The sequence below is a fragment of the Toxorhynchites rutilus genome, chromosome 1 (assembly GCF_029784135.1).
Source record: "Toxorhynchites rutilus septentrionalis strain SRP chromosome 1, ASM2978413v1, whole genome shotgun sequence".
Classification (NCBI taxonomy): domain Eukaryota; kingdom Metazoa; phylum Arthropoda; class Insecta; order Diptera; family Culicidae; genus Toxorhynchites; species Toxorhynchites rutilus.
Window position 1 is genome coordinate 17,983,805 of NC_073744.1, and position 27,481 is coordinate 18,011,285.

Here is a 27,481-nt window from a genome sequence, read left to right on the forward strand (position 1 = left end):
CCTCCCATCACACGAACAATATGTTTTTCTTTCCCGGTGCAATGATCAACGCATTTGCCGACATAGAACAGACCACAGAACAGCAGCAGCAGTCACAGTCACAGCCACAGCTGGTCCAGCGTCAATTCGAACCATCTCAGACTGCTCCGGCGACGGATGGTAAGTTTCGTGTTCTTTGGGCCGCGATTCCAAGATTCCAAGATGGTCGGCGTTTTGTTGTGTTCAGCAGAAGCAGGCGAGCCGAGCGTGTGATTAGGTACGAGTGGGTCGGAAAATCGGGATGCCGGGAGCACAGCCACACAACAACCTGTTGATTGTTGTTTACTAGTAGCATGGTGAATGATAGAGTGTGAACGTGATATGCTGTGATGTTGAAATTCAATGTGCGGACGATGCGTTGTTTCCAAATAAAAAAATATGTGTGTCTCGTTAAAAAAAAGTTGGCCACGCCCTATTTTTTAAGCTCGCAAAAATAATCGACTAAAAATTATTAATTCCATCAGATGATAGTATTCTTTATCAGCCCCGAATTATGAGAAGGCCGACATCGTATGCTTCTCATATATTTTTCACTTATCTGTTGCTGATACTTCATAAATTAATATATTACCATACTTAAGGTGGCCGTACACTGTTTGCCCGGAGGTCAAATATTTGATATATTTTGACAGATAAAGTTTGATTTGATATTTGTACAAACACTATTTTGTTTGCCACTCTTAAATATTCAACAGTGTTAAACAATGTCAAACACCGAACATGGATAAAATCGACTGAAATATTCAAGGTAACCTAACCATGTACCGACAGGTTCGAAGAACAGACTAAAAAAGTATTCGAGCCATCCAAAAATTGAATATTTGCTTGTTGTGTTTTGTGTAGCATATATTTGATCAGTACACGTCGACCAAATTTTATCTGTCAAAAAGAGTCAAATATTTGGCTTCGGTCAAACAGTGCATGAGCACCATTAGGCTGACTAAACGTATCGTTTTTCGATCCTTTTTTAACTGTCCCGTCTTTTTATTAATTTGTACATTATTTTGAGTATGAAGAAAAATATGTCATTATTTTCAATTACAGTGCTATAATTTTTTTAATATGATTTTTTTTAGGATGTACACTAGGGTGTCAATGAAAATGGTCATCTCGAATTCCAAAAAGTCACTCCATAAAAAATGTTCACCACCTCGAAAAAACACCCTATGCCAAATATCAGCTCAATCGGACTTAAGGGAGAGTGGTGCAAAGCGGTCAAAGTTTGAGTTTTTTGAAAATCGAAAAATCTCCCAAAGGGGGAGTAAAGTCAATTGGAGTTTTCGAGAAAAAAAAATTTGATGCCAAATGTCTTAAAATTGCACGAAACGTCGAGATCTAGTGTCATCTTGAAAGATTTTTTTTTGTCAAAAATCGGCACTCTGGGACTTTTTCTCGGAGTACGAAACGAAAAGTATGGTTTTGGGTGCAAAAAAAATAATTATCTCGATTTTTCATGCGGAACTTGCTACGAAATGTTGATTTGGACGATAATATACCCTATGCAAAATATAAGCTCATTCGGACTTCATTTACTCGTGTCACAAACGTTAAAATTTGAGTTTTTTTTGAAAAACGAAAAATCACCGAAAATCGAGGTTTAAAAAAAATTTTTTTGATGCCAAGTGCCAAGTCCCAGAGTGTCGTTTTTAGACAAAAATATCTTTCGAGACGACACTAGATTTTCGACGGTTCATGCAATTTTAATACATTTGGCATCAACATTTTTTTTCGAAAACTCCGATTTCCTTTACTCCCCCCCCCATTGTGTGATTTTCGATTTTCAAAAAATTCAAACTTTGACCGCTTTGCGCCACTCTCCCTTAAGTCCGATTGAGCTGATATTTTGCATAGGGTGTTGTCGAGGTAGTAAACATTTTGTATAGGGTAACTTTTTGAAATTTTAGGGTCGATTTTTTCCCATACATTAATTGGCACCCTAATGTACGCTCTGTCCAACTTCTAGAAGACACCCTGATTATATTTCGTTGTAACACATACAGTTCTAATTAGAACAAAATACATTCAAACATTGTAGAATGCATAGAATTAAGTATATTTAACGTCAATTTCGTTCAAAAGAGTTGTTTGTTAATTTTGTGTGCTTAAATATGATAATTTCAGTGTTCCAGTTCGACAGGACCATTTCAAAATTCATGAGTATTATCAATGAAAAATTCAAAACGATCGGCTAATTTACATGTTAATAATTGGTAACCATGCCATTTCGGCCAATAACCTGGAAAATTCGTGTTGGCATATTATTTACCAAAATTTATTAATTTACCAAATTGAAAACGGAACACGCAACTTAATTCGTTCCGTTTTTTGCGTGAAAAACTGGTATTTTGGTTATTGTTTAAGGTATATTTGAAGGTGTATATTTACTAGCCATTTCTTTTTACCATCGCGAGAGGGGTTCTCAAAGTGATCGATATCGGTTTCCCAGGGATCGACAAGTAGAAAAACTGATTTTGGGTTGTTATAAGAAAGACTAATACTTTAGTAGAAAGAATTATTGTTACAATTTATATTAATAATTATTAATTACACTTGATATTTACTGAATTTTTAGTCTATTTATTGATGAGAAAATGATGTCAAATCATTCTTTCTGTCACCTAACCAACCGAAAAGTTGTTAAATTGTTATGTATTTGTATAAAAAAAAAACAAAGATAATTTTTTGGAAGAAATTTGGATAAAGGGGTCGAAGGTAACACTTCGTTCTGGAAAAGTTGTCTCTTGTCCAAAATAGTTTGAGAACCCCTTCTCTAAGCTATAAAGCGGGTGAATCAGAATTTCCCAAACGCTTTTTTCCAATTTGTTTGAATAAATGGATAGATGGAATATTATCGACTATTGTCTGGTCACTTTCTGTCTTTAACACTAGAATCAACACTTTTAAATCGTTCAAACCATATATCTATCCGATGGTGCAGAATCATTATAAACTTCCATAAGCATTCGGGACGCTTCAGCTGCATTTTTCTAGCAATGGAAGAAGAAAATCTGAACATGCCGCAAATGGTGCTTATTTGCAACGAAACTTGACATCTTCAACGCAGTAAATATTGAACTTATTGTGCGAAACTCAGAAACTTTTAAAGAGTATTTGGTTGACAGATGTCGACACTTGGAGTTAAAAACACAATTCATTTATACTGTTAGAGGAACTGATACAAATTCGGTACCCCATTATGTTTTTTTTTGGAGTTAGCTCTTGGCCAATGCTCGGTATTTCCTCATATTTCGTCAGCTTATGAAGGGATCTATTGCGATCATTTCCCCGCAAACCGATTTCAAAAATTTTGATTTGGCTTGGAGCTTTGAGCATAGAAGTGGAACAACTCAAATTCGAGTACCCGAGATGCCTGAGTATCAATTTGGCACCCCATTTTTTTATTTTTTCAAATTAAAAGAATCGTCCTGAAATCACTGAAAAATGTATTTTTTGACATTTTCATACAAAATAGAAATGAAGTACACTATCTTACGTAAATTAACTCAACTTTGATGAAAAACCATGCAATTTTACAAAACAAAGAGGAACGAAAAAACGATTTTCCAAGAAAAAGTGAACAAATTTCATCTCGATTTATTTCTAACTAAAAAAGTAAAGTAAAGTAAAATTTTGCTGCATAGGCATGCAATACTTAGCATAGTGTATCATCAACACTATGTTTACATTGGGGTGTCAAATTACCCGCATACCGAATTGTCACATTGGAATGAAATCTATGAAATTTGTGATTAAAATCTCGATACACTTACTCGAATTCGTTGAAGAACATCAATTTCTTGATCCAAATCAGCTTCAATATTTAAAATCTGCTCACTATTCGATTTTTAACGATTTTTCAAAAGACGCACATGAAAAATTTTCGAGATTTCAAAAACAACAAAATATGATATTTTTTTTTAAAAAACCAGATATTTTGGGTTTTTAGCATCTGACGTTTATTACTACATTACTAAAAAACTTTTTTTATTCACCAGCGGAGTGCGCTCATTACCGCCAGAGATGCGGGTGGGTACCAAATTACCCACGAGGTGTACCAGTTCCTCTATGCTTTTTCTAGACTAGCCATCCATTTTTCAACGTACCCTAACGCAGTATCAAAAAATTGTTTTGAGAAGTGTTGTCTTCTGTATTTCACCTGAATCAGACTTTTAAAAACATTCTGTAACTCACTAGTCAAAAATATTTCTTCCCTTTTATGTTGAAGAATTCTAATGAAACGATAAAAATTAACAGTAACTTCAGTGGGAAATACATCACCCCCTTCAACAAGGCCAATACATGTTTAAAAGGGTACTGACTGATATCTGGTTGAAAACAACCATAGTTTTAAGGCATGGGTTTTCAAATAAATCGCATGGTTCAACGGGACATTTCTTGTTGTGGAAAATAGGACCAAAATCCGTCGAAAAACGCTCGAAAATGATTATTCGAAAACAATTTATGAAAATTAATGAAAAGTATTTTTTTTCATACTGAAAATACGGTACAAATCGATAACGGGGCAATCTAAAAAGGCCCAAAAATCGGTACTATCCCGTTAAAAACGGTGCGTTTGGTCAGCCTATGCTGAACGGATTTCTCGACCTTGAGCTCTTCAATCATGATTTACCGCTTTCCCTCAGTGTAAATTCTGCGTATAAGGATCCTCCTAAGATTTTCAACAGGGTTCAAGTCTCGAGAGCGAGCTGACCAGTTAAAAAAAATAAGTTTTTGTTCCCGCATCCATTGCTCAGTTTCCTTGCTGGTGTGAATAGTAGCATTGTTAAGCTGGAATGTGATTTTTTTGTGTGTATCCACGCAAAAACGGTAGGAGAGAGGATTCCAGAACATGTATGTAATCCTTGAATGATGTGGAAGCTATCTTGAGCTTACCGTTTGCTCAGAATCCCTCCCATACCATGCATGAACTGCCACCAAAATTCCTGGTTGAAAAATACTGTTCCTTCTTCCGTAAACCACGTCGGTACACGTTGAAACCATCAGGACCATCTAAATTGAACCTATACATTGAAGAACTTTTCGTTATGGTTTATAGCAAAATGTATTCTTATGGAAACATTCTTTGTCACAACATACTATGTCCCACTGTCGGTTCATGTGAGCTTTGGCAAAACTCAAACGTCTTCCGATGTGAGATGGTGTAATATGAGGAGCTTTAACCTTTCAATCCCTCTTCATGTGAGGATTTTTTACCAAAACTTGAGGAATTGTCGCCCGAGTAACATTTAGATTGAAATATTGCTTTTGTTACATAAGCGATTTTGAGGTATTCGAAGCTGTTCTAGCTATTTCCCGCTTATCCCAGTCAGAAAGCTTCGATTTACATGGAGATCTCTCCTTCTTACCGTATCTTTGAGGATTCGCCAAATAATTGAGCACTACTTGATTGGATCGTCCAATCTGACGAGCAATTTCTCTGATACCAACATTTTGTTGGTGAAATGCATCGATTTGTCTCTCTTCTCTCTTCATGAGGACTTTTCCCTTCGGCATTTTCCAGATTTAATTGATCAAAACAACTAAAAAAAAACGGAAAATATGACTGGTCTCATAGAAACTTGACAGTTGAAAAATACGAAAACATTCGTTTACGCTCAGCGCTTGCACACACACATATGAAAATCATGCAGTGTATGGTAGTCACCAATACCTACACACTAGAATATAAATTGAAGCATTGTTTGTTTACAATGACACAAAGCAGCAAAATCATCACCTGGACTTATAGAAGTTGGACAGAGTGCACACACAATATTTTCTTCAACAAGTACAGACGCTCAAACTCCCAATTTCTACGTTATGGTACGGAATAAATACTCTATATTCGAGAATGAAGTGTTCATCAGCAACAATCTCGTTTCTCTCCTTTCGGTCGGGCACGACAACTCATAGTTTATTCGGTCTTATTTTGCAAATTTCCCAAACAGAGGTGTATCTTTTTAGATCTTTCATAATCTAAACGACCTTCAAGAGTAGTGCGGGGCAAAAGTGCGCATTGGCCTTTAAGAAGCAAACGAGCATAAAAATTCGACAACGGTGTATTCGTTTGATACATTATTACACCAGCAGCTCACACATATAAACAAGATACATTTCATGGAAGTGGCAAAAAGTTATGAGGTGAAAAGAGTTTTGCGATGTTTTGATCTAACTTTTTCGATTTTGGGGATCACGACTTACTTACCTAAAATAACTGGAAAGTTCGAAACTACATTGTCAAGGAAACCTTCATTCTATAGTTGATAATAGTCCGCATTCGTATTCATGAAAAAGTTCAAGAGCTTCTTTCAAAAGTTCGATTACTTCAAAAATGGCTTGTGGGGCAAAAGTTCGCACCAGCGTTTTGCTCTCAAAAAAAATTATGAGAAGTTTTCAACCATTTTTAACGGGACCCACAAAAAGAAATCTGATTTGAAGAAATGCACTCCAGAAATGTTCGAATGGCTCGACAGAGGCTTCGGGAGGAAGTCTCGAAGCGTTGGATTGCGGCAGAACTCGGTATTTCTGAATCAACTCTGAGGAAGAAGCTCATATCAGTAAGTGATTTATGATTTGAATCTTCTTTTATTGACATTTCTACTTCTGCTTGGATGTGCCAGCGAGTACTAGGGCGGTTCAGAACTGTATTTACGAGTGAGTAGTCTGAGGATCTAGCGGACCATTGCAGAGTACTGGACAAAGCTTTCTATGGTATGACCCTCAAAGACGCCAGTCAAACACCAGCCGTAAACGCCTGGTGTTTGATTTTGCGGAAGCCAACAACCTCCAGCACGAATTTAACAAAGTTGCAAAACTGGCAGGAAGAGATTGGGCTTCTAGCTTCATGTGGAACCATCGTCTGTCTCGTCGAACCCTACAACGGCACTCCAAGGCAAATCATCGGAATCCTCAGAACCGAAATCCAAGATGAGGAAGAAAAATAAACAATTGCTTAAAAATAACTCAAAATGAATTTCAAATGGAAAATGTTTTTGTTCAATTCAATAACGGTTATGTTTCGTTTATGTTTATGTTTTCACAATGAACTTCAAATAAATATTGTTTTTTTTTCAACAATGAGTTTCAAATAAATCAAGTGAAGGTAACTATGTATTTATAAACTTGATCTATAAAAAAAATGATTTAGTGTCCGTTCCTCACGATTTAATTCAAGAACGGAGCAACGGATTTCAACAGTCAGTATCAGGATTGATGCGTCTTAGTCTGCATCAGGTTTATATGTCAAAAAAGAAATTATATACCGCGAGCATAGAATACGTACATAAAAATAATTTCTGTGGGAATTTGGGTGTTCGAAATGATTTATATCAATATATCAATTATGGTTGGGACGAAGTTCGCCGGGTCCGCTAGTTAGTAATAAAAAGAATTCCGTTTCAAATGTTGGACTTTTTCAGATATCTTATATTGTTAGTCTCCCCCGTCTCAAAAACAATTCACGCGGTATGTTTGACCATAACACTTTTCTTATCTCCACCCATAAAACACCATACAACACCCCCCCCCCCTCCTCCTCCCGTATATAGTTCTGCAAAATTCATGAAACAGAATTTAGAAGTGATTTTAAAAAGTCATTTTTCAATGATAGATAGAAACAAATACAAATACAAATAGATGATAATAGATCAATCACGTTGAAGGCGTTTAAAATTAATTATTAGTTATTATTGGAATATTCCGATTTTAGCCATTTAGAAACATTCAAGAACTGATTTTCTTCATTCTTCCTTCAGAAACTCTTTATACTTATCTCATTATTTTTAGTTCAAAGTAATAATGTAATGAACAAATGAAAAACTGATACAAACGTCATGTGAATAATGGAGAAGAACTAATCCTGATATTTTTCATCATGTTCGGATCGGTTTTTAATTTATTCATACTTCTATCATGATTTTTGAAAGAATAAAAAAGGAGAATTAGAAGATAAAAAAAGGTCGAAAGCAAAAGACTAGATGATGCTAAAATGTGCAATGATTGAAATGAGAATGAAGATCACATTGTATACTATTTCTCAAAGATATATCTCAAGAAATTTTTCTTTTTTTTTTTCAAATAAATGAATGAATTAGGCTTTCCCGAAATGAGTCAGTAAGTGGAAGGTTGTTGTACTTTTGTTCTGATCATAGCCTTCACATTATCTAACCACTGGTGTATATAACCTCACAGAAGAATAGTTTAATGATTTTTATATTAATAAAACTATGTTTTGATGCTGAAACATGTTTTTTTTTCGAGTCCATGCCCCACTTTATGTACATTATTGCATTATTCGTACTTTTCGTTTTTCGCGTTGATCTTTTCACCAATTTTGGCGGAAAAACGGGTTTTATACATTCTAAACGAATCCACGAATGACCCAAACGGTCAAGTAAAACTGAATACGATTTGACAATGCTTAGCAACAAGAAAAAAAAAGACACAAATTTTCGTTGCCAAATATTTTGCATCGGATTCGGTTTTTGGCCAATCGCAGCGCTATCTGCAATTCAAATATTCCCCACACTCCCATCGAACCAATTCTGCATGCAAAAGACGAAGACGAAACAAAACCGTTTCTTCCGAGGAATTATGCATATCGCCCCGAAGTCGTGTTTGTGGATGCATTTCTCGGACTTATTGTATAATCACCGTCTTCTCTCTCGTTTGACCCAAATATGACGACGAGTTGCACATATTAACCCGCTGCTGCACTCCCCTCTTGCTTATTCGCTTTTTTCTCGTCTTGCCAAGAGCATTACCCTCCATCAAATTCCAAATTTTTTTTTTTCGTCTTGACTCATTTTTTGGCCAACTGCCATTTTTTTGACCATCACTGCAATTTTCCTCGTGAAGAATGAGCCATCCGATAAAAGGCGAAATAAATCAACCACAGATTGTCCGGTCCGACTATTCCTCGTGCCCTGAGGGAGGTTGGATGACGGAACGGAAGGGTGCAAAATTTATGCGACAGTGTGAAAATGTCATAACTCTCATACCCGCCAACAGCTCATACCCGGATTCCTCTCCCCAGGCTGCACTTCGTTTGGGAGACCGATGCTTATTTAATCAAGCGAAAGCTCGAATTACATACCCACCAAGTGTGTTTTGTTTTCGCTTAAACGCAATGGATTTGTTTTGTCTTACCCCCGTTTTGCCACCAAAACGTCTGCACCGCACCGAAAGGTTTCCGACTCTACTAAACACAGCAATGGCGCGATTTGGGTGCGCGGGGGGAGATGGTCAACACTTGCGATTAGCGATTACAAGAAAAGAAATGCGACCGTTGCGAGCACAAAGGAAATTTTCAACAAGTTGAAAAATAAAATTTGCCGTCTGTCGCCAGGCAGCAGCAGCAGCAGCTAACGCCCGCACCACCCTCCGCCGCCATGACCATCTGTGTTGGACCCATTCTTACTCGCTTCCACCGACTTCACGTTAATAATAATGTTTCTGTCTCATTCGTCTCCACCCTCACCCTTTTCGGGCGGAGAAGGTGGGACGGGGGGGCGCGTTTTGTGCTTTGTTGTATTTTGCTCCTAGTAGTATAGAGTCTGCAAAAATTAGTGGGTTAAGTAGAGCGGAACTAATTCCAAGGTGGGCTGCTTTGTTTTTTTTCGCATTTGGTTTCTTTTTTTTTCGTCTGTCGGTCGCCTCGCCTCGAGATGGTGGATGATTTCAGCCAATTGTGACAACACACAAAGAGATGCGTCGCCACGATTAGGTTTAGTGACGGTAGTTTTGAAATAAGTAAATGATAAATATCAATGTAGTTTTTTGCTTTTCTTCAAATCTGATTGCCAAATGTTTCAAATGTACCTATACAATTGAATATTTTCCGAAAAGGAATTTCAAATAACGTATAACACTTTTTTTTTAAATTTTCAGGTAAGTCCAATTTTTCGAGCCAATTATCAAAGAAGACATGTCAAATGTAAGTAAAAATATAAGAATAATATGATCGGAAAACTACACTGGAAGTACATTCTAAACGATATTCGAAAAAATAGAAGGGTCTGAGCCTATAGGCGCATACAGAAAGTTGACGTAGGACTTTAAGGACAATTGAGTTTTTGTAGCTGTTCAGAAATACGTAAATTCAACTTATTCAATACTCTAAACAGAAAGGGTTTTGGATCTAAAAAATCCGTTTGGTATTTGAACTGAACTGAACTTTCAACGGGTTATAAGAGTTGAAGCGGTAAATAGAATCCTGAACCAATAGTAATATCCCAACGTTAACACGAAAAATTTGACGTTCTCTTCTAGGTTTTCTTGTATCAGATGATCATAATGAAAATCACATGAAAAACCTTTTTAATATAACCCTCCCTTCATAAATATTTATCCCTTTTTCTTTCGTTTATCCTACATGATGGAAACGTGCGATATAATTAGACAGCAACCTTCCTAATCAAATTTCTATCAACGTTTAACCCTTTAAACTCGGCTCTCGTCAAAACTTTAAGGAATATAGAGTGTCGCTATCTCCCAAGTCATCTCCTCTCCTCTTATTGTAATAAGTGCCCAACATCGGCAAATTGATGAACGGCTCAATCGCCAACCGGTCACCTAAGTGAGCCAGTTCTTTTGAACTGTTCTTTTCCTCGTTCGTTCAGCGGTATCGATACCTGTATCAAGAACAACATTGAATGTTGGCTGGAACCTCACAAACATAGGCTCACAGCTATTCATGTCCTGACATTGATATCGTTGGATTAGGTAGGACATTTTCGAATTTGTATGGATTTTTTAAACTACTTGGGAAAGATACGTGCTTCTTTAAAAGTCGCAAAAAATGTATGCCAGAATATGCTTCTCACCCGATAATGCTGGATGTAATAATTCGATTCGCTCAAATTTTCATATTTTCTTTTGAGACTTAACCTAGGTTCCATCGAAGAACATGTTTAATGATAGTTTGCCCCTTAACGACATTTTTTAATGTTCACACGTCACGCAATAGCTAAATAATGGATTGAAAGCACCAGAAACAATTCACCTTCCCACTAGAAGATTGTGTGTTTACCAGTCTTCAGGAAACATACGCTGGGCTCGAGTTTAATTTAAATCAGCGCGCATACATAACAAATACGTATTCTCTCTTGGTACGAAGTGCACCAAATTCAGAAAAAAAGTGAGCGCAAAATGAACACGGCACGGAATTCAGATACTAAACATCGCTTCTCACTTGTGTGATGCCGCCTCATTTTATACACACACACACACACACACATCAAATTCTAGCACCCCCTTCGTCTTCGCTCGTTCTAAGCTAAACATAAAAACAACGGCGTGCCTCCATACCAACCGTATACGCTTGCGTGATGAAAAATAACTCGACAGAGGAAGCAAAGCAGACAAACCGCTTTTTTTCTTCAGATAAACAGATAGTATCATATATGAATTGAAAGAAATGCATTAAATTGAATTGCAGCTTTGCTGAAAATCTAATTTAATTACAAAATTAAAATTCTTGCATTTTGCTTGTGAACGATAATAATGGAAAAACTAAAATGATAGTATGGAAAAACTAAAAATTCTCCAATTCTCCTCGTTATATTCATCAGTTCTGTCCAGCGCAATCTGCTTTCCATATGTATGGGAACTTAGGGTAAAACGCACCATCATGAAAATTATAGAAAAAAATTTTATTTTATTATTCAACATAACGTTGAACCATTGAGAGATGGTGCTTTGTGATAGTCAAGGAGATTTTTGCAAGAGGCTTCATCTAGACGTCAACCTTATCAACTTTGCAGCCGAACTGTTAAACATCATTAAATGGAATTATGCACCGAAACCTCGTGTAGCTCCATAAAATAATGATATGAAAAAACTGCAACTTTGGCCGCTTCTGTTATTAGATTTTAAAGCATTATAAAACTAATCTAAATTGTACAAACTTTAATACATTTTCAAATGTTACCAGAGCTATTGATTGAGCTTTTTTTTTATCCCATTTTATTTATTTATTAGGCTCATTAGCATTTAGCTGTAACAGAGCCGGGTTTAATCGTATACATGTACATATGTTTATGTTTTCCATAAATTGTGAATTACACAGTAGTTAGTAGTAGCCATTTAGGCATTAAGTTTTCTGTTCCATTACATTATGGTAAATTACACAGTAGTAGCCATTTAGGCGTAAGGGTATTCTTTCTGTTCTTCCATTGTTCAGCATACCGGACAGCGGAGACAGTTGATATTGATCATTGTTGGGTTATTTATAGAACAGCAGCCCGATATTTCCTGCAGAGCAGAGCAGTTGTATGGATGAATCGATCTTTGTTCCACCGTGGATCGATCTCCATAGCTGATGATGGTTGCGTGGACGTAGTTATTCTATAACAACACAAAGATGCTCAATTGAGGGCCCTGAGTTTGAACTCACGATCGATCGCTTGGTAAGCGAACGCGTAACCCCCAACTGATTGAGCTTGAATAAACAAATTTTTAAAGTTCATTCTTTATATCAAAAACTCATTTTCTAATTCATCTCATAACGAGGCACATCGCTCCAGCATGGAGATTAAAATTAAGTTAGTCAGTTCCAGTGTTACCAAATCACTCAGATATTCTCTGCAATTATTTTTATACCGAGGCGCGTTTCTGAAAAGCATAAAACCATTTTCTGATATCTGTTTTTGTATTATGGATTAAAAACCAGAACGAACAAAATTATTTCAATGTTTCTGACTACTAAAATTCATCCATTATTAAGAATAATATAAACTAAATCAAAAATGCAAATGCAATCATAATAAAAACTCATAAATATAAAGGCCAAAAATCTGGCAGTCCATTCATGAATAGCGGCACGAAGCAGTATATTTAAAAATATTGGATTTGAAATTCCTCGGCGTTTTCGGTTCGACAACAAAAATGCCTCGAAAATTCGATGCCATCGAAGTTTTCTGCCAACTGGCAGAAACATATCGGAAGTGGAAACTTTGATGCAGTTTCTTGCAATTCAATATACTGTTTCTCTACCTAATTGGTCAAATATTTTACAAAAAAGTATTTTTCAATGTATTTTTACTGAAAATGAAACAGACCGAAAAGTGCAAATTTTTTATTCAATGCAGGTAATATGGACATATAGTGGGGGTAATACGAACAGGTTTGTAATATATGAAGCGTGGAGGTTCATCGATCGTGAGTGGAAAAATTTTATTCAACCAAGGTCTGAACTCATCACCAATGTCCGTTGAATGATCAAAAAATCGAATTCATCCACCTAGAAGTGATATCGTGCTTTTCAGCAGTATAAACAAACAGACTCTTAACTATTTTGCTTTTGGTTGCAGTCAGCTTCTAAACAGTCCACATTTTGCGATTTGATTTTCGTTTATAGACGCAGGGCATTCCTTGGGAACAGATTAAACAGACTTTTCGCAGTCCATCTCACTCCAACTGGGAACTGTCCGTTTTACCCCACCCCACAATTATTTCAATAATTTAAATTTTCCACTCAAAAATGAAATTACTTTTCCGTACATACCTAATATCGCTTCTCTGTTAACTCACAAACCGAAATATAACCATCAGCGAATTGAAGTTTGATGTTAAGCCAATTAGGCATTGGTTAAATTGCTAAAATCACATCCACACGCGGAATCATGCATGATTTTCGGTTTGTGTTTCCCTTTTCCTCTTTTGATCAGTATGCATTTCCATAGGTTGGGTTAAATATTACAGAATAACATGTAGAAGGTGTTCTTATTAACAGAAATCTGAAATTCAAATTATAACTATACAAATCAACCACCTGTCCATTATACCCCCACTGTCCGTATTACCCGCGGTTCCCCTATAGTTATTTCTTCTTGGTAAATTTCATTGCATGTTTGTTAATTCAATGTTTATTTCTTCGGTATGTTTTCGAGAGATATGTATTTGAAAATATAAGTCTTATATTTTACGTACAAATTAAAAAAAAAACTAGAAACGCATGGTAGCACTCAAAATTTTAAAAATATGAATACCGAACAATTACCGGTGTGCCTCCATTTTTTCAAATAAATGTGTCTCATTGTATGTTTTTGCAATATTTTTCAAACCATATAAACATTCTGTCAAATATATACCGGGAATTTATAATTCTAAATCTTTTCGCAGAACATTTCTCAATAATATTTTTTGAGTTGGTACAGGGGAACATCGATATAGCGTACTCTCGTTACAACGTACTCTCGATATAACGTACACATTTCCAGAGTGTAAAGGAAAAAATTTTTGAATATTTTTTTTCTGATAGAAAAATAAATTATCTGTATTTTGATCATAAAACAAGTTGTGTATCTTCAACCAATTCCAAAATACAACTGGTTGTGTGATTCCGAATTCTGAATGAATCATGCTTCAAACAACAGTATGAAGGGAAACATCATGAGAAAGACTGGCTTCGTATTCTAGTTGAATTTTATCATTGACCTTACCCAAACAGCAACACAATAAAACTTAATACGAAAAGAAACGATTTTCCAAATTTCCTTCACTCTCCCTTTGGAAGATTTTCGAGGATGAAAAAATCAAAACTTTGAGCGCTTTGAGGCACCCCTAAATCATGTCCGATTGAGCTTTGTACTTTGTACAGATCATTTTTTTGAGCCAATAAACAAAATGTACATGGTCGGTTTTTGAAATTCGATGATGATTTTTTTATACAACCATTGCCGCCCTACTACACAGGTATCCTTTCCACATAAATTTATTGCACAAACTTTTTATCTCCGCGATATGTTTGTTCGTTGGTGGAAATATTTGTGCAATATACCATAATTTAGAGAGAATGTAAATATTCAAGATAAACACTTTTTGAATAAGATTAATTTTTCTCTATGCATGCAGGGAGATTATAAATTTCAAGTTGGACGCTAGGTTCTTTCTTCTTGAATGGCGTTAACGTTCCCTGTGGAACTTTTGCCGTCTCAACGTATGCATTAACTAGCGTCATTTATTAATACTTAGTTGAGATTTTCTAAGCCAAATAACACGCCTTGAATGTATTCCGAGGGGCAAGCTCTAGAATACGCGTGATCACAGTGCAAGTCGAAGGAAATTTCTTTGACGAAAAAATCCCCCGGCCAGAACGGGAATCGAACCCGAACACCCGGCATGATAATGTGCGACGCTAACCACTCGGCCACGGGTGCACCTGGACGCTAGGTTGGTATAGGGTAAATGATCTTGGTTTGTCCAATTTGGGATGTTTTTACGCAACTAGTAAATGCAAATCGATTTTTCTTCATGAAAATCACACATAATCGATACGAGTTTGGGTTTGTTGAAAAGCCCCAAGTCTTTAGTTGCTAATACTACCATAAGGTGTTGAAGTTATTCAATTTTTTATGTTTTTTAACGATTTTCCTTAAAGAAGAATTATGATCATGGTTTGACCACCTCTGATCATGGTTTGCCCAAAAAAATGATCATGGTTTGTCCGGTTTTAGAAATCTCCATTTTTGAATGAAAACATTCGAATTCACAATTAGATGTTGCATTTATCATTGCTTGAGTTTACTGTCATCATATTGATTCATTCATAATTTAGGCTTTCTTCAGAATATTGCCTTTTCTTGGGCATTTTAGAAGTGTTCACCTCAACACAATCAACACAGAAAAACCATACTTCTGCTATGCGCGAAGCACACCATAAACAAACATAAACAAACTGCAGCGCGCCAAGCGGTTGCCATAGAAATCATGTGGACAAAACAACATTATTGAATTGGACAACTCATGATCAGAATTGAGTTCATCAAAATGCGTTAATTTAATGGTTTAGCTGTGTAAATCCGATACAAATGGTGAGCAAGCATGATGTTCACAATATTTATAAGTGTTGTAATCCAGAAAAGGTCTGAATACTTGCCAAATAATTATCTGGTGATCGATTAAAAGTTAGCTCGAATGAGGGGCGCATTGACACAAATAGAAGGTGTATTTTATAATCCTTTAAAACATGTGATTTCGTAAAAATATACTATCAAACTACTATAAATCATGTAAAAGGCAATTTCTTTTATATGTTTCGAAACATTCGAAGGCCTTATTTGACACAGGAGCGCTGAATTAGAGCATTCAAAAAAGTGGACAAACCATGATCATATTTTCGACTGGACAAACCAAGATCATTTACCCTAGATGATTTCGACAGTTTGCTCAATTCTTTATACAAATCTATTCCTAAAGTTTTTGAATTATCAACATCCTTAATCATATGAGGCCCAGAACGGCAGTTATTAAATCGCAAAAAGTGCGATTTAAAGAAATTCATTTTAATTTTACCATAAATACTAAAACAATGAACTAGTTCTAAGACTCGACCAAATTCGTGATTGTTACGGATGATAATGTTCAATTCAATTGGATCAATTATTCCTACGAAATAATTTCCAATCAGGCAGCCATCAATATTCGAATAAATCATTCTAATCAAAGGCTCGATATAAACATTGCGAAAGCGTGTGTTCGAAAGCCATTGAATAAAACTCTAGAGTTAGCGTGTTTATATAATCTTTTTAAATAATCAATAAACACAATTGGAAATTGGAATTTTTCTAGAATAGCCCACAGAAAATCGTGATCAACTCGATCAAAGGCTTTTACCAGATCCATAGTAAGAAGAACTCCTTTGAAATGACGCGTTTGTTGTGATTTGAACAGCGTATCCCGAAGAGTGCGCAGATTGCCAATACAGGATTGATCATCCAGGCAGGCTGATTAACCCGGGCCAGTGAGATCACTCAGTAAGGGCTGTAACCTGACCCACAAAATTTTGGTGAACAGCTTATAGTCCGTATTGGGCAATTTTATTATTCCAGATGAAAAGGAACCAGGAGGATACTGTCCAAGCCGGAGGTATGAATTGAATAAATCTAGGATTTCACCTTTTATCGTTTCGAAAATAGTGCTGTAAAAATCATAACCCAAACCATCCCAAACCAAAAAATCATAACCCAAACCAACCCAAACCATCCGGTCCCGGACCTTTTGGATGCATGCTTAAGAACGTATTCCAATTCACATGTTTCAATTGGTCTAACTGAATCCTCTCTTTTTTCCAATGAAAGTGTTTTAATAATGTTCTGTAAAACATGTCGGTGATCCGTTTCAGCAGTTTCATCAGTCTGTTTACTAAAATTTGCGAAAAATGATCGTAGATACTTTTTTTTTTTAAAGTTGTGGCATCCACATACTGCCATGTCATTGATACGAAGACTGATCATTTGTTGTTGACCTTTATAAAGTTGATGTAGCCTGATACGAACTGATTTTTTCGTCTTCCACATTGTTAGACTCTTTGATGGTATGAGAGTAGAAATGTCATTATGAAAGGTTCCTACTGTATATACAAACAGCGATTCTAATGCAAAAAAAAAGTTTTTTTAAGTGCTTCAATTTTGCTCAAAATTGCAGTGTTTGGTCACCAGCCAAAAAATTAAATTCGTACTTTTTTTTATTTGTCCGTTAGGGTATTCAGTTTTTAAATAGACATTTTTAACATTTTTAGCAGCAATTGATAATTTGAAGGATTTCCAACTACACTCTGTCCAACTTCTATAAGACCACCCTGATTCTATTTCGTTGCAACACAAACAGTTAGAATTTCAACAAGATACATTCATACATTGTTGAATACTTAGAATTAAGTATATTCAACGTCGATTTCGTCCAAAAGAGTTGTTTATTTATTGTGCTTAAATATGATAATTTCAGCTGTCCAGTTTCTATAAGACCATTTCAAAATTCATAAGTATTATCAATGAAAAATTGAAATCGATCGGCTGATTTACATGTCAATAATTAGCAACCTTGCCATTTCGGCTAATAACCTGAAAAATTCGTGTTGGAATACTATTTTCCAAATTCTGCTGAACGGATTTCTCGATATTTTTCCATGTTTCCGAAATTGCGATCTTGAGCTCTTCAATCGTTGTGTACCGTTTTCCCTCAGTGTAGATTCTGCGTACAATGATCCCCCTAAGATTTTCAACAGGATTCAAGTCTGGGGAGCGAGCCGGCCGGTCCAAAAAAATAAGTTTTTGGTCCTCAATTCATTGCTTAAATAGTAACATTGTTTTGCTAAGATGTGAATTTTTTGTGACGATTTCAACGCAAACACGGTAGGAGAGAGGATTCCAGAACATTTGTATTATTGAATGATGTGAAAGCTATTTTGAGCTTTCCAGTTGGGCAGAATCCCACCCAAACCATGCACGAGCCCACCAAAATTCCTGGTTGCAAAATACTGTTCCTTCTTCCGTAAATCACGCCAGTACCCGTTGAAACCATCAGGACTATTCAAATTGAACTTGTTTTCGTCAGTGAAGATAACCTAATCATTGAAGAACTTTTCGTTATGGTATATAGCAAAATGTATCCTTTTGGAAACATTTTTAAGCATAACGTTCTACGCATAGTTGTCCCATGTTACTTTTTGACGATTTTCACTTTTCTTCATAAAATGTTGTTTTTATGCATAATCTTACGGAAAAACACAAAAAACATATAGTTTATTCCCAACTTTTAAAAAAGCAACATCAAGCTCAATTGTCCCATGTTGTTATTCTATTCATAACTGTCCCACCATGTATTCATAAAACGATGTTTCTATGCATTTCGGAAAAACACCAAAAAAAATATTGCTTGTTCCCAGTATGTCAAAAAACAACATCAAGTTCAATTGTCCCATTTTGATATTCTAGGCATAACAGTCCCACCCAGGGTTGCCACATATACAGAATATTCTGTGGGCCCTATTCCAGAAAACGAGACGAGCAATTCGTCTCGTCTCGTCTCGGCTTCAGTCACTGTCGAGACGAGCAAAATATCCCATTCCAGTACACGAGATTCATTGAAATGTTTTATTTGGTAGACTTCAGTCAGTTTTTCTCGGTATGATCAGTGATGTCAGATGAGAAGACTTGTTTTTGTTTTGAGAAAAACAACAAACAGTTTAAAAATTGATCAATCGATACTCTTTTCTCAGTGCCAATATATTAAAAAAACATAACAAAAAGAAATAAGTTTAATATATCTTCTGGTTTCATTGATATTTTTCATCGAGCATATGGTTTTATCACTCAGACGTTTTGTTATTATGGTTTTATTCGGGGCAATGTTTGTTCACCTAATCAACGATTTATCAAGAAAAGTTTTAAATCTATATATACGAATTTCCAATAAAGTAGTTGTTTTGAATTACTCATTCTCGTTCAATGTGTGAAGACCCTTTTCGTGCCGTGTTCATATATTCAAAACAGTCATCTACCATCGCTGGATATGAGTTCAATGTTTACATTTGGTTGTGTTGACGAACTACTCGTCTGTTTTTAGTCGAGCTCGGCTTCTGGAATATGAAAACAAAGGAGACGAGCGCTCGGCTGCTAGTCTTGGTTTTTTGGAATAGGGCCCTGTATTTTACAGATTTTTTTTGCCAACTTTCAGATATAGAATCTGTATCTACAGAATTACAGCGAGCGATTGAACGATTTGAAGAGTTTAAACTATTGGCGATCTAACAAAAAATAAACGATCGGTGAGGCATCTGGATTTTGTTTTTGAACTAAGAAAATGATGTATAAAAGAACTCATAAATAAATTACGTATATTTTACTTCCAAGGTACTTCTAATACCCAGGAAACATGCATTTTTCATTTGGTTTTTGATTGTGCTTTCGAATTTGCTTCTTTGACTCAGCCATTGTCAATATTTATACAGTTTTGCACAGCTGAAAGATGAAATAAAAGAACATGTTACATATGCAATTGAGAAAAATTGAATTTCTACAAAACTCATCGCAATCAGCAATTTTTTTTTATGATTATAACTTTGTAATTTATGGAAAGATCAACAAACCTTCTATAAAATCACATTGCAATATTTAAAACCATCATAACTTTCACCGCAGCGCCGCCTAGTTGTTGATTTTTACTTTAGATTGCCAATTCTTTTCGTTCTAAGTTAAGTATGACCATAATCGTTCCGCCAATCGTATATTCACTCATTCAAACGATTCAATGACTAAACCGATTATGCTGTTCCTAACCTTCGTTCTACCGCTCATCAATAACGTCAATCGCATTTTTCAATCAGAAAGTTCTCAATTTTGCGAACTTTATAATGAGGCAAGAATATTATTGTTGATCATGTTAGGTAACTTATGTTTTGAGAACTACGTGCAACTATTCGCTGATGCTGACCTGAATGTGAAAGATTTTGAAGGCTTCCTGAAGAAGCCTGAGGATGTTTGCGTTGGTATCGATGCAGGAGAAGCTGAAGAGGATTGTATGCAGCTGGGAAACTTACCTTCAAATCGATTTGTCGAGACTCCTATATTGAACTCGTGAAACATAACTGCGGCCTTGATGAACCCTCACAATTTAGTCAAGCTAAAAAACCTTAATGATTGATGCGCCAATTTTCTCAATTCATTGAAGCAGGTAATGGACAAGGCATGGAAAATGAATTCCGGCTACTCAAGTCGTATCTCATGGGACAAAAATTGAGCGACTCAGATAGAACATGTCCCCAGTTGTTGGATATCGAAAGGCGTGATGGGGAAGTTTTGTATCCATTGCTATGGTTTATAGGTAGGTAGGTTTGTATGTAAGACATTTTTTGATTACATTCATCAGAGTGTGTTGAGCGAATGTTTTCGCTTTACAATGCCAACAAAACCAAGTTCGGAAATCGGTTAGCTTCCACAACTATCGATTCTATTTTGAAAGAAAAGATCTATGTATCGGTGTAGTAAGGAGCGTCAAGGATAAAATTGAAGAAAAATTCGAAGGCAAAGTTCAACAAAACCACGTAGAACCATCATACAATTCAGAGGAAAAAACTGAAAAACTTTCTATGATTTATTTTGTTGTATTGAAACGACTTTAACAACCAATAAATAAGAAAAAATAATTTTAAGGTAAATATAAACCTTTATTTTCATTTTTTTCCCTTAACTTTTTGATACAGATTTTTTATACATATTTTTTGGCTGAAAATACAGATATACAGATTTCTTCAGAAAATTTTACAGAATTAAATGTGGCAACCCTGGTTCCACCATGAATTTTTAAACCCGTAGTCAAGCTTGATTGATTCAGTGAGGGGATCTCATCACATTTCATTAAACAATAGTATAGTGCTTACAAAAAAAAAAACGGTATATTGCTAAATTGAAATGCTTAAAGCTTTTGGTAGACAAATATGCGAGAAACCTTTGATTGCGTTTTTCTCATTTGCTGATTTTGGAACATGGGACAACTATGCGTAGAACGGCAGTTATACCATGTCCCACCGTCGGTTCATGTGAGCTTTGGCAAAACTCAAACGTCTTCCGATGTGAGATGGTGTAAGATGAGAAACTTTAACCTTTTAAGCCCTCTTTATGTGATGTTTATTTTTCACCAAATCTTGTCGAACTGTCACCCGAGTCACATTTAATTTGAAATATTGCTTTATTTGCATAAGCGAAGCTGTTCTAGTTATTTCCCGCTTATCCCAGTCAGAGAGCTTCGATTTACACGGAGGTCTCTCCTTCTTACCGTATCCTTGAGGATTCGCCAGATAATTAAGTACTACTTGATGGGATCGTCCAATCCCACGGGCAATTTCTCTTATATCAACATTTTCTTGGTGAAATGCATCGATTTATCTTTCTTCTCTCTCCGTGAGCACTTTTCCCTTCGGCATTTTCAAGATTTATTGATCAAAACAACAAAAACAACGGAAAATGTAACTGGTCTTATAGAAATTTGACACTTGAAAAATTAAAAAAAACATTTGTTCGCGCTCAGCGCTTGCACACACACATATGAAAATCATGCAGTGTATGGTAGTCACCAATACCTACACACAAGAATACAAATTGAATCATTGTTTGTTCACAATGACATAAAGCAGCAAGATCATTACCTGGTCTTATAGAAGTTGGACAGAGTGTATGTGTATGTCATTATAGTATGGTGAAAGGGTAGGGGAGGGAATTTTGCGTTTTTCGGGAAAAAAAATCCTTTTTTCCAATTCTTCATCTTTATTTCTTGGTTTCTCAGATATAGCACCTGCTACAATACTGAAATTTTGAACTTCTCTCAACTAGAGTGTCTACTTTCTATAGAAAATATAGAAAAACAGATTGATGACACTCACTTCTCCGATCTTTGTCCGCCTGGAAAACCATAGTGCGACGTGGGCCAGACGAAAAGTTATTTGTCGGTTCGCTATCTCGGTCTGGGCTCAACGTGTTGAGCATTCAAAATCAACGCTGTCGAACATATTTTATAGCTCATGTTGTCAATTTAAAACAAATTTGAAAAGGGTATCTATGCTTTCTTCGCGAATACTTTGTAATTATTCTACAGTTGTCATAATGTGCCGTCTGGAAAATATAAATCATACTTTGGATTTCTTTCATCTGACAAATCATATCTGCGAATCTGAACCAAATCGCACGTTTCCGCATTCTAATCTCTGGAAACTAGTTCACCCTCACCTCCCTGCCCATTCTTGCACGCACTCTCTCATCCCGCTAGAATTTTTCGGCTCCCTCCCACTGCCTGCCTGCATTTTATCCGAAAATAGCCATTCACAACGGGCACTAGCCGTTGATGATGGCTAGATGCAACAAGTAGCCATGCCGTTTCTAAGCTCTCTAAGCCCCATCGCCGTCATCACCAGCAGCATCAGCATCATCACCATCATCAAAATCGTCTCCGTCGCCCATCTCTAAGCATCTGACTCACACACCATCGCACTGGCGGCGGCGGCGAATCGGATGGCAATGGAGCCGAAGTTGGGGTGCGTATGCATGTGTGTGCCTTGTGTTGCACCACGCGGTCGGGAACCCGAACAACGCGTCCCCATTATTGTACGCACTTTGCACGCACTGTGCGGAGCCGACGATCGTCATCATCATCAGCATTCGATGATCTCTCGAAATTGAAACACGGATGGAGAGCAGCGCAGGAAGCGCAGGGCGGCGCAAACGCAATAACAATAAAAGCAGAAAGATTAAGAATTTCACTTCGGCGGAGCTCGGCTCGGCTCAGAAGCTGGCGAAAAGAAGGAATAAGGCGATTTTATTACACGTAATCATAATTCATTACGGCAGAGCAATAGAATGCCGGTGCGGGAGGGGTGGCAGAGGATACACAACAAAAAAACTGATTAATATTTTTCTCTCCGTGTGTGAGAGTCGGGTGAGTGTCCCCCCTGTGTGTGGGGTTCGGGTTCAACCGGGTGGAAAAACTACCACTACCACGTATGTATGGGTGTGTGCGTCTGAGTGTGCGAGTAACTCACTCATACTAAAAACACGAGCGCAAGAAAAAAAAAACATTGGGTGGTTTGGTTTGGGGGAGTGTGAGTTGCAGTGCGTTGCATCGGTGTGTGCATTCTAGCGCTGCTGCTGCACTGAACCGGTCATCTCGCTCCCACTTTCGGCGCTTCGGGTGGTCTCGCTCGGCAGCACACACTTGCAGCGATGCAATCGTTGCAAGTCTCTGACGTCGTCTCGCTCCTTCGCCGTTTCGTTCGTTGTTTGGGGTGTTTGATTTGTTGAGATGGGTTATGGTCGACAGGGGGGTTGAAAAGGGGTGCTGGATGTGGATAAAAATGTGCACTCGAATCGCATGCGCTGGTGTGCGCCACTATGTATGCTCCCTCTCCATCAGTGTGTCGCACACATACACACACGCTGCGAAGTCACTCATCGGAGGTTCTGCTTTCGCATGATGCCCCCCGGTGGCTGTGGGGGTCTCTCAAACCTCTAGAAGAGGGCATATGTATTGCAACCACGAATGGGCGACAAAAAAGTGCGCTCCGAAATATTTTCGGCCCAGCGCGCACACTTGCGTATATAACACCGAGGCACGAACACGCACGCGAGTGTATGCGTTTACACCCTGGTATGGGTGGCCACCCTTCCTACACTCGGTGCGCTGCCTGCCGGTGGTGGTGCCGAATTGAAGCTTTTTTCGGTCTTCCGCCGGAGATGCACTTGTAGTTTGAGCTTTTCATGGGCACTCCAACCCGTTCCGATCCGGATCGCACTCGGCAGGAGTGTGAGTTTGGGGTGCACCAACACCGTTGCACCGGAGTGCAACCGCATTCGCTCTCGCTCTCACAATTCTCCGCTCCACCGCCGGTGACGGCCATCTCCGCTAAGCATTCTGCCGCCACCGCCGCCGCTGCCACCGTCTCCACCATCGTCCTCGGCCTCGTCGTCAAAGTGCCGTGCAGCTGTGTAATATTCATCATCGAAATTTTCCCTTTAGTCGCATAAACGCACTGCTCCGATATGCACCGGAACGCAATTTCGGACGCGGCCCGAGTCGACCCGAGTGTGAGCGTCCGAGTAGAGCCGAAAATCTCTTTTTGTTCCGTTCCGTTTTTCCTTCATTAGCACACCACACCACACGCTACAGTTCCGCGAGTGTTCGTTCTTTGATAAATTTTTTTTCGTTGTGTCAATTTAACAAAAAAAAAAAAACCCCAGAGGAAAATTAATTAAGGAAAAATCGCCCGAAAAAAGTTCTGCTCCTTCAGCGGCGCGATGCAAGAAAACAAAAAAACGAAAGCTGGGAAAGAAAGCACCACTACCGGATAAAGTCGTCGTCGTCGTCGTCGTCACACGAACGGAACCAGCAACCCCCCAGAGCACAATCCTTGGATGGTTGTTAGAGAAAATCCCCGAAAAAAGTTTGAAGAAGAAAAAAGAAAACTGGGTGTCCGTGTCCGTGCGAAGTAGTAGTAGACTAGTGAGGACCAGAAGAAATTGCTGCTGACAAGAACCGTCGCCCGCTTCCTGTTGTACGAAGTGCCGAAGGAATCTCCGGACGAAGAAGTGTGCGCCCATTAATCGATCGCGTGCGCGAGAAGGCGGAGGAGACCCACTCGATCCTTGGCCACATGTGATCCGCCACAGTAAACAGGAGAAATAACGAACGCGCGGCGGAAGTGCAACCGAAGTGGTGGAAATTCAAGGAGAAGAAGAAGAAGAAGAAGAAGGAAAAGGAGTCTAGAGCGATCGTGTAGTGATCAGTGTGTGTGTGTTTTGATCCGTTGTTATTTTTTCTTATTTGTCAACTGATTTGCAATAACAGATTCTCTATGAGTTAACGAGCAGCTCGGGTCGCGCAATTGTTCGAAATAGGTTTAATACGTTTTGCAAAGTGCGTTCAATTTGTTGGTCTATATTTCCGTTTTGTGTGTGTGACGCAGTGTTTCCGAATGAGCTGCCGAAACTGCAGCAAGCAGCTTAAGTGACAGACGAGGAGTCGAGTGACAGTGGGGTAGGCGAGGCAGTGTTGAAAGGAAAAAAGAGTGCTGCTTTCTTATGATCCTCAGTTATTTTCTATTGCGTGATAACCGTTTCCGACTGCTGCTGGATGAAGAACAAGACCGGAAACGGATGCTAACTTGCCACCCGGATGATGTTTAGTTGATCTCCCAGATTGTTTTGATGTTCCGTTTCGCCGGATCGTAGGGCAGAAGTGTAGAATCCAGGGTGTGTGGTCAAAATCGGGAGCAAAGTCTCCTCAAGTAGCAGCAGCAGCAGCAGCAGCAGTGGCAGCAACGGCAGTGTGTATGTGCGTTTGTATGTGACCCGGGGGAAGTCGCCGAGAAAAGCTTCTTAAATGAAAAGTGGTAAGTGAAGACCGTTCGATCAATCGATCGATCGATAGTATCGAAACAAGTGAACCGGGATGACCACGATTTTACACGATCGTGTCTCGGCAGAAATTATATAAAATGTGTGTATGTGTGCAAAGGATTAACGCCCTTGAACTACTCTTGTTGCGAAGTCACCCAGAAACTAGTTCTCAAAAACAAAACAAAAAAAATGCACTTCTGCAAAACCGGAGTAAATTTAAATGAATTTCGTCTGACCATTGTGTCGACACACAGAGAAAGAGAGGAACCTTGAGATTACTGCATCCGAACCGGTCAGGTCAACCCTGAACTCTTGCCTCCGTATGCCGTGTCAACGCGCGGCGCGAATTTCGCGGCGATTACCACCACCAGACCAAAACCGGTAGAGCCGCCAGTGGCAGAGACAGCGGAGGAAGGGGGGCATTGCATTTTCATACATAATCATACACATCTCCTTGCCGCTTGAGCTGGCTGTGCTTCATCACATCTCCAGACCAAGATGCAGCGCATCCAATTCGAGGCGATGGATGGATGGGATGGTGGTTTGTCACGAAATGCATCTTCGACGAAAACTGCAGTCAGTCAGTCAGTCAGCGCCGGGGAGAGTGTCCTTCACGTGAAGAAACATATGTTTGAATTTCGAATGAGGAACAACCCCTCCTCAGATGCACTTGGGTGGATTATTGTGGCTGCGAATGTGTGTGTGTGTGTTTATCGATGCTGCGATTTTTCCTCCATTTTCGGACGCGAAGGTTCAATTGTCTGGCGCGATTTTCGTACGTCTGCCTCAAATCACATGCTCATGCTGTTGTTCATTAATTCGAAACCTCTGTAGGAAGACTCAGGAACTCAGGAAGACTCAGGAAGACTCAGGAAGAGATGGATTGCATTGATTGATTTTTTTTCTTCCTGCGCTGCATCTTTCTCCCCATCCCTTGAGTTGTCCTTCTTTCATCTCCTGTAGCGCCGCGGGGAACGCAGGTGTAGAGTGAGGACGAGCGAGAGGTGATCGGGAGGGAGCGTTACTTGTTCCGCTGCATTTGTCGTCTGAGCTGCTGTCGATATATACGTCGAGCGGAAAGTAAAAGGAAGCATATGGATCGGTTTAATGCGATTTGGAGTGATACGTTCGGGAACGGGTTTGAATGTTTCATGCCCTCATCACCATCTTATTAAACGGTGTCTGCAAAGTTTCGTTTAATCTGGGTGAAAATTTTCCGACGGAGCGTTTTTGCACGGGGATGGTGGAAGGAGCGCTTGGAAGGTCCTCATATGGAGCATACCTTTCGTATAAAGCAGGAATGGCCGAACGGTAGTCTGCGGTCTACCGGTCGCCCGCGTAGGTATTCCGAGGCGCCCGCCAGCTGGTCTAGGCAGTGTCACCTCCCAACACAAGGAATTAAATACCCCTCCACGTTTTATCGTGATCATATGTTTACCGTTTTGTCTCATATTCCGAACACTTAAGTGTCTCATTACTCAAAATGGTACTCTTTCGCGAAATTAATTTGATTTTTGGATACAATAGAGACTTCTTTTTGATTTTTTTTTATTAAATCGTTTATTTTTACATGCTCAGTTACATAAGTTTAAAGGAGCCAAACTCCTATTCGTATAGTTAGTCCAGACTTTTGAACCATGGTCTGAGGCTAACCTTAGGGATAATTGAGTGGAGCCACCGGCCCAATTCATCTTAAGTAGCACTCAAAATTTCTCGTATTCTCTCAAGGAAGTACGGCGAGTGCTTTTCCGGCCTCACTGAACGGATAGCTTCGACAGAGC

The 27,481-nt window shown here is 38.3% G+C and overlaps 1 protein-coding gene across 10 annotated transcripts in view; it reads left to right on the plus strand.

Moving 5' to 3' along the window:
• The window catches only part of LOC129779585 (mushroom body large-type Kenyon cell-specific protein 1), a 407,471-nt gene that overhangs the window by 146,005 nt on the left and 233,985 nt on the right, over positions 1-27,481 (plus strand). For 2 of the 10 annotated variants that reach the window (XR_008743714.1, XM_055787153.1), the window contains exon 1: positions 8-159. The exons of 7 other annotated variants lie outside the window; for them this stretch is intronic. Coding sequence is in view for 2 of the 3 variants with exons in the window: in XM_055787153.1 (XP_055643128.1) it covers positions 21-159 (139 nt within the window). In the remaining variant the exon portion in view is untranslated. Of the gene's footprint in view, positions 1-7; positions 160-24,333; positions 25,694-27,481 lie in introns of those variants that run through there. One more of the 10 variants, XM_055787216.1, reaches the window with a different exon arrangement.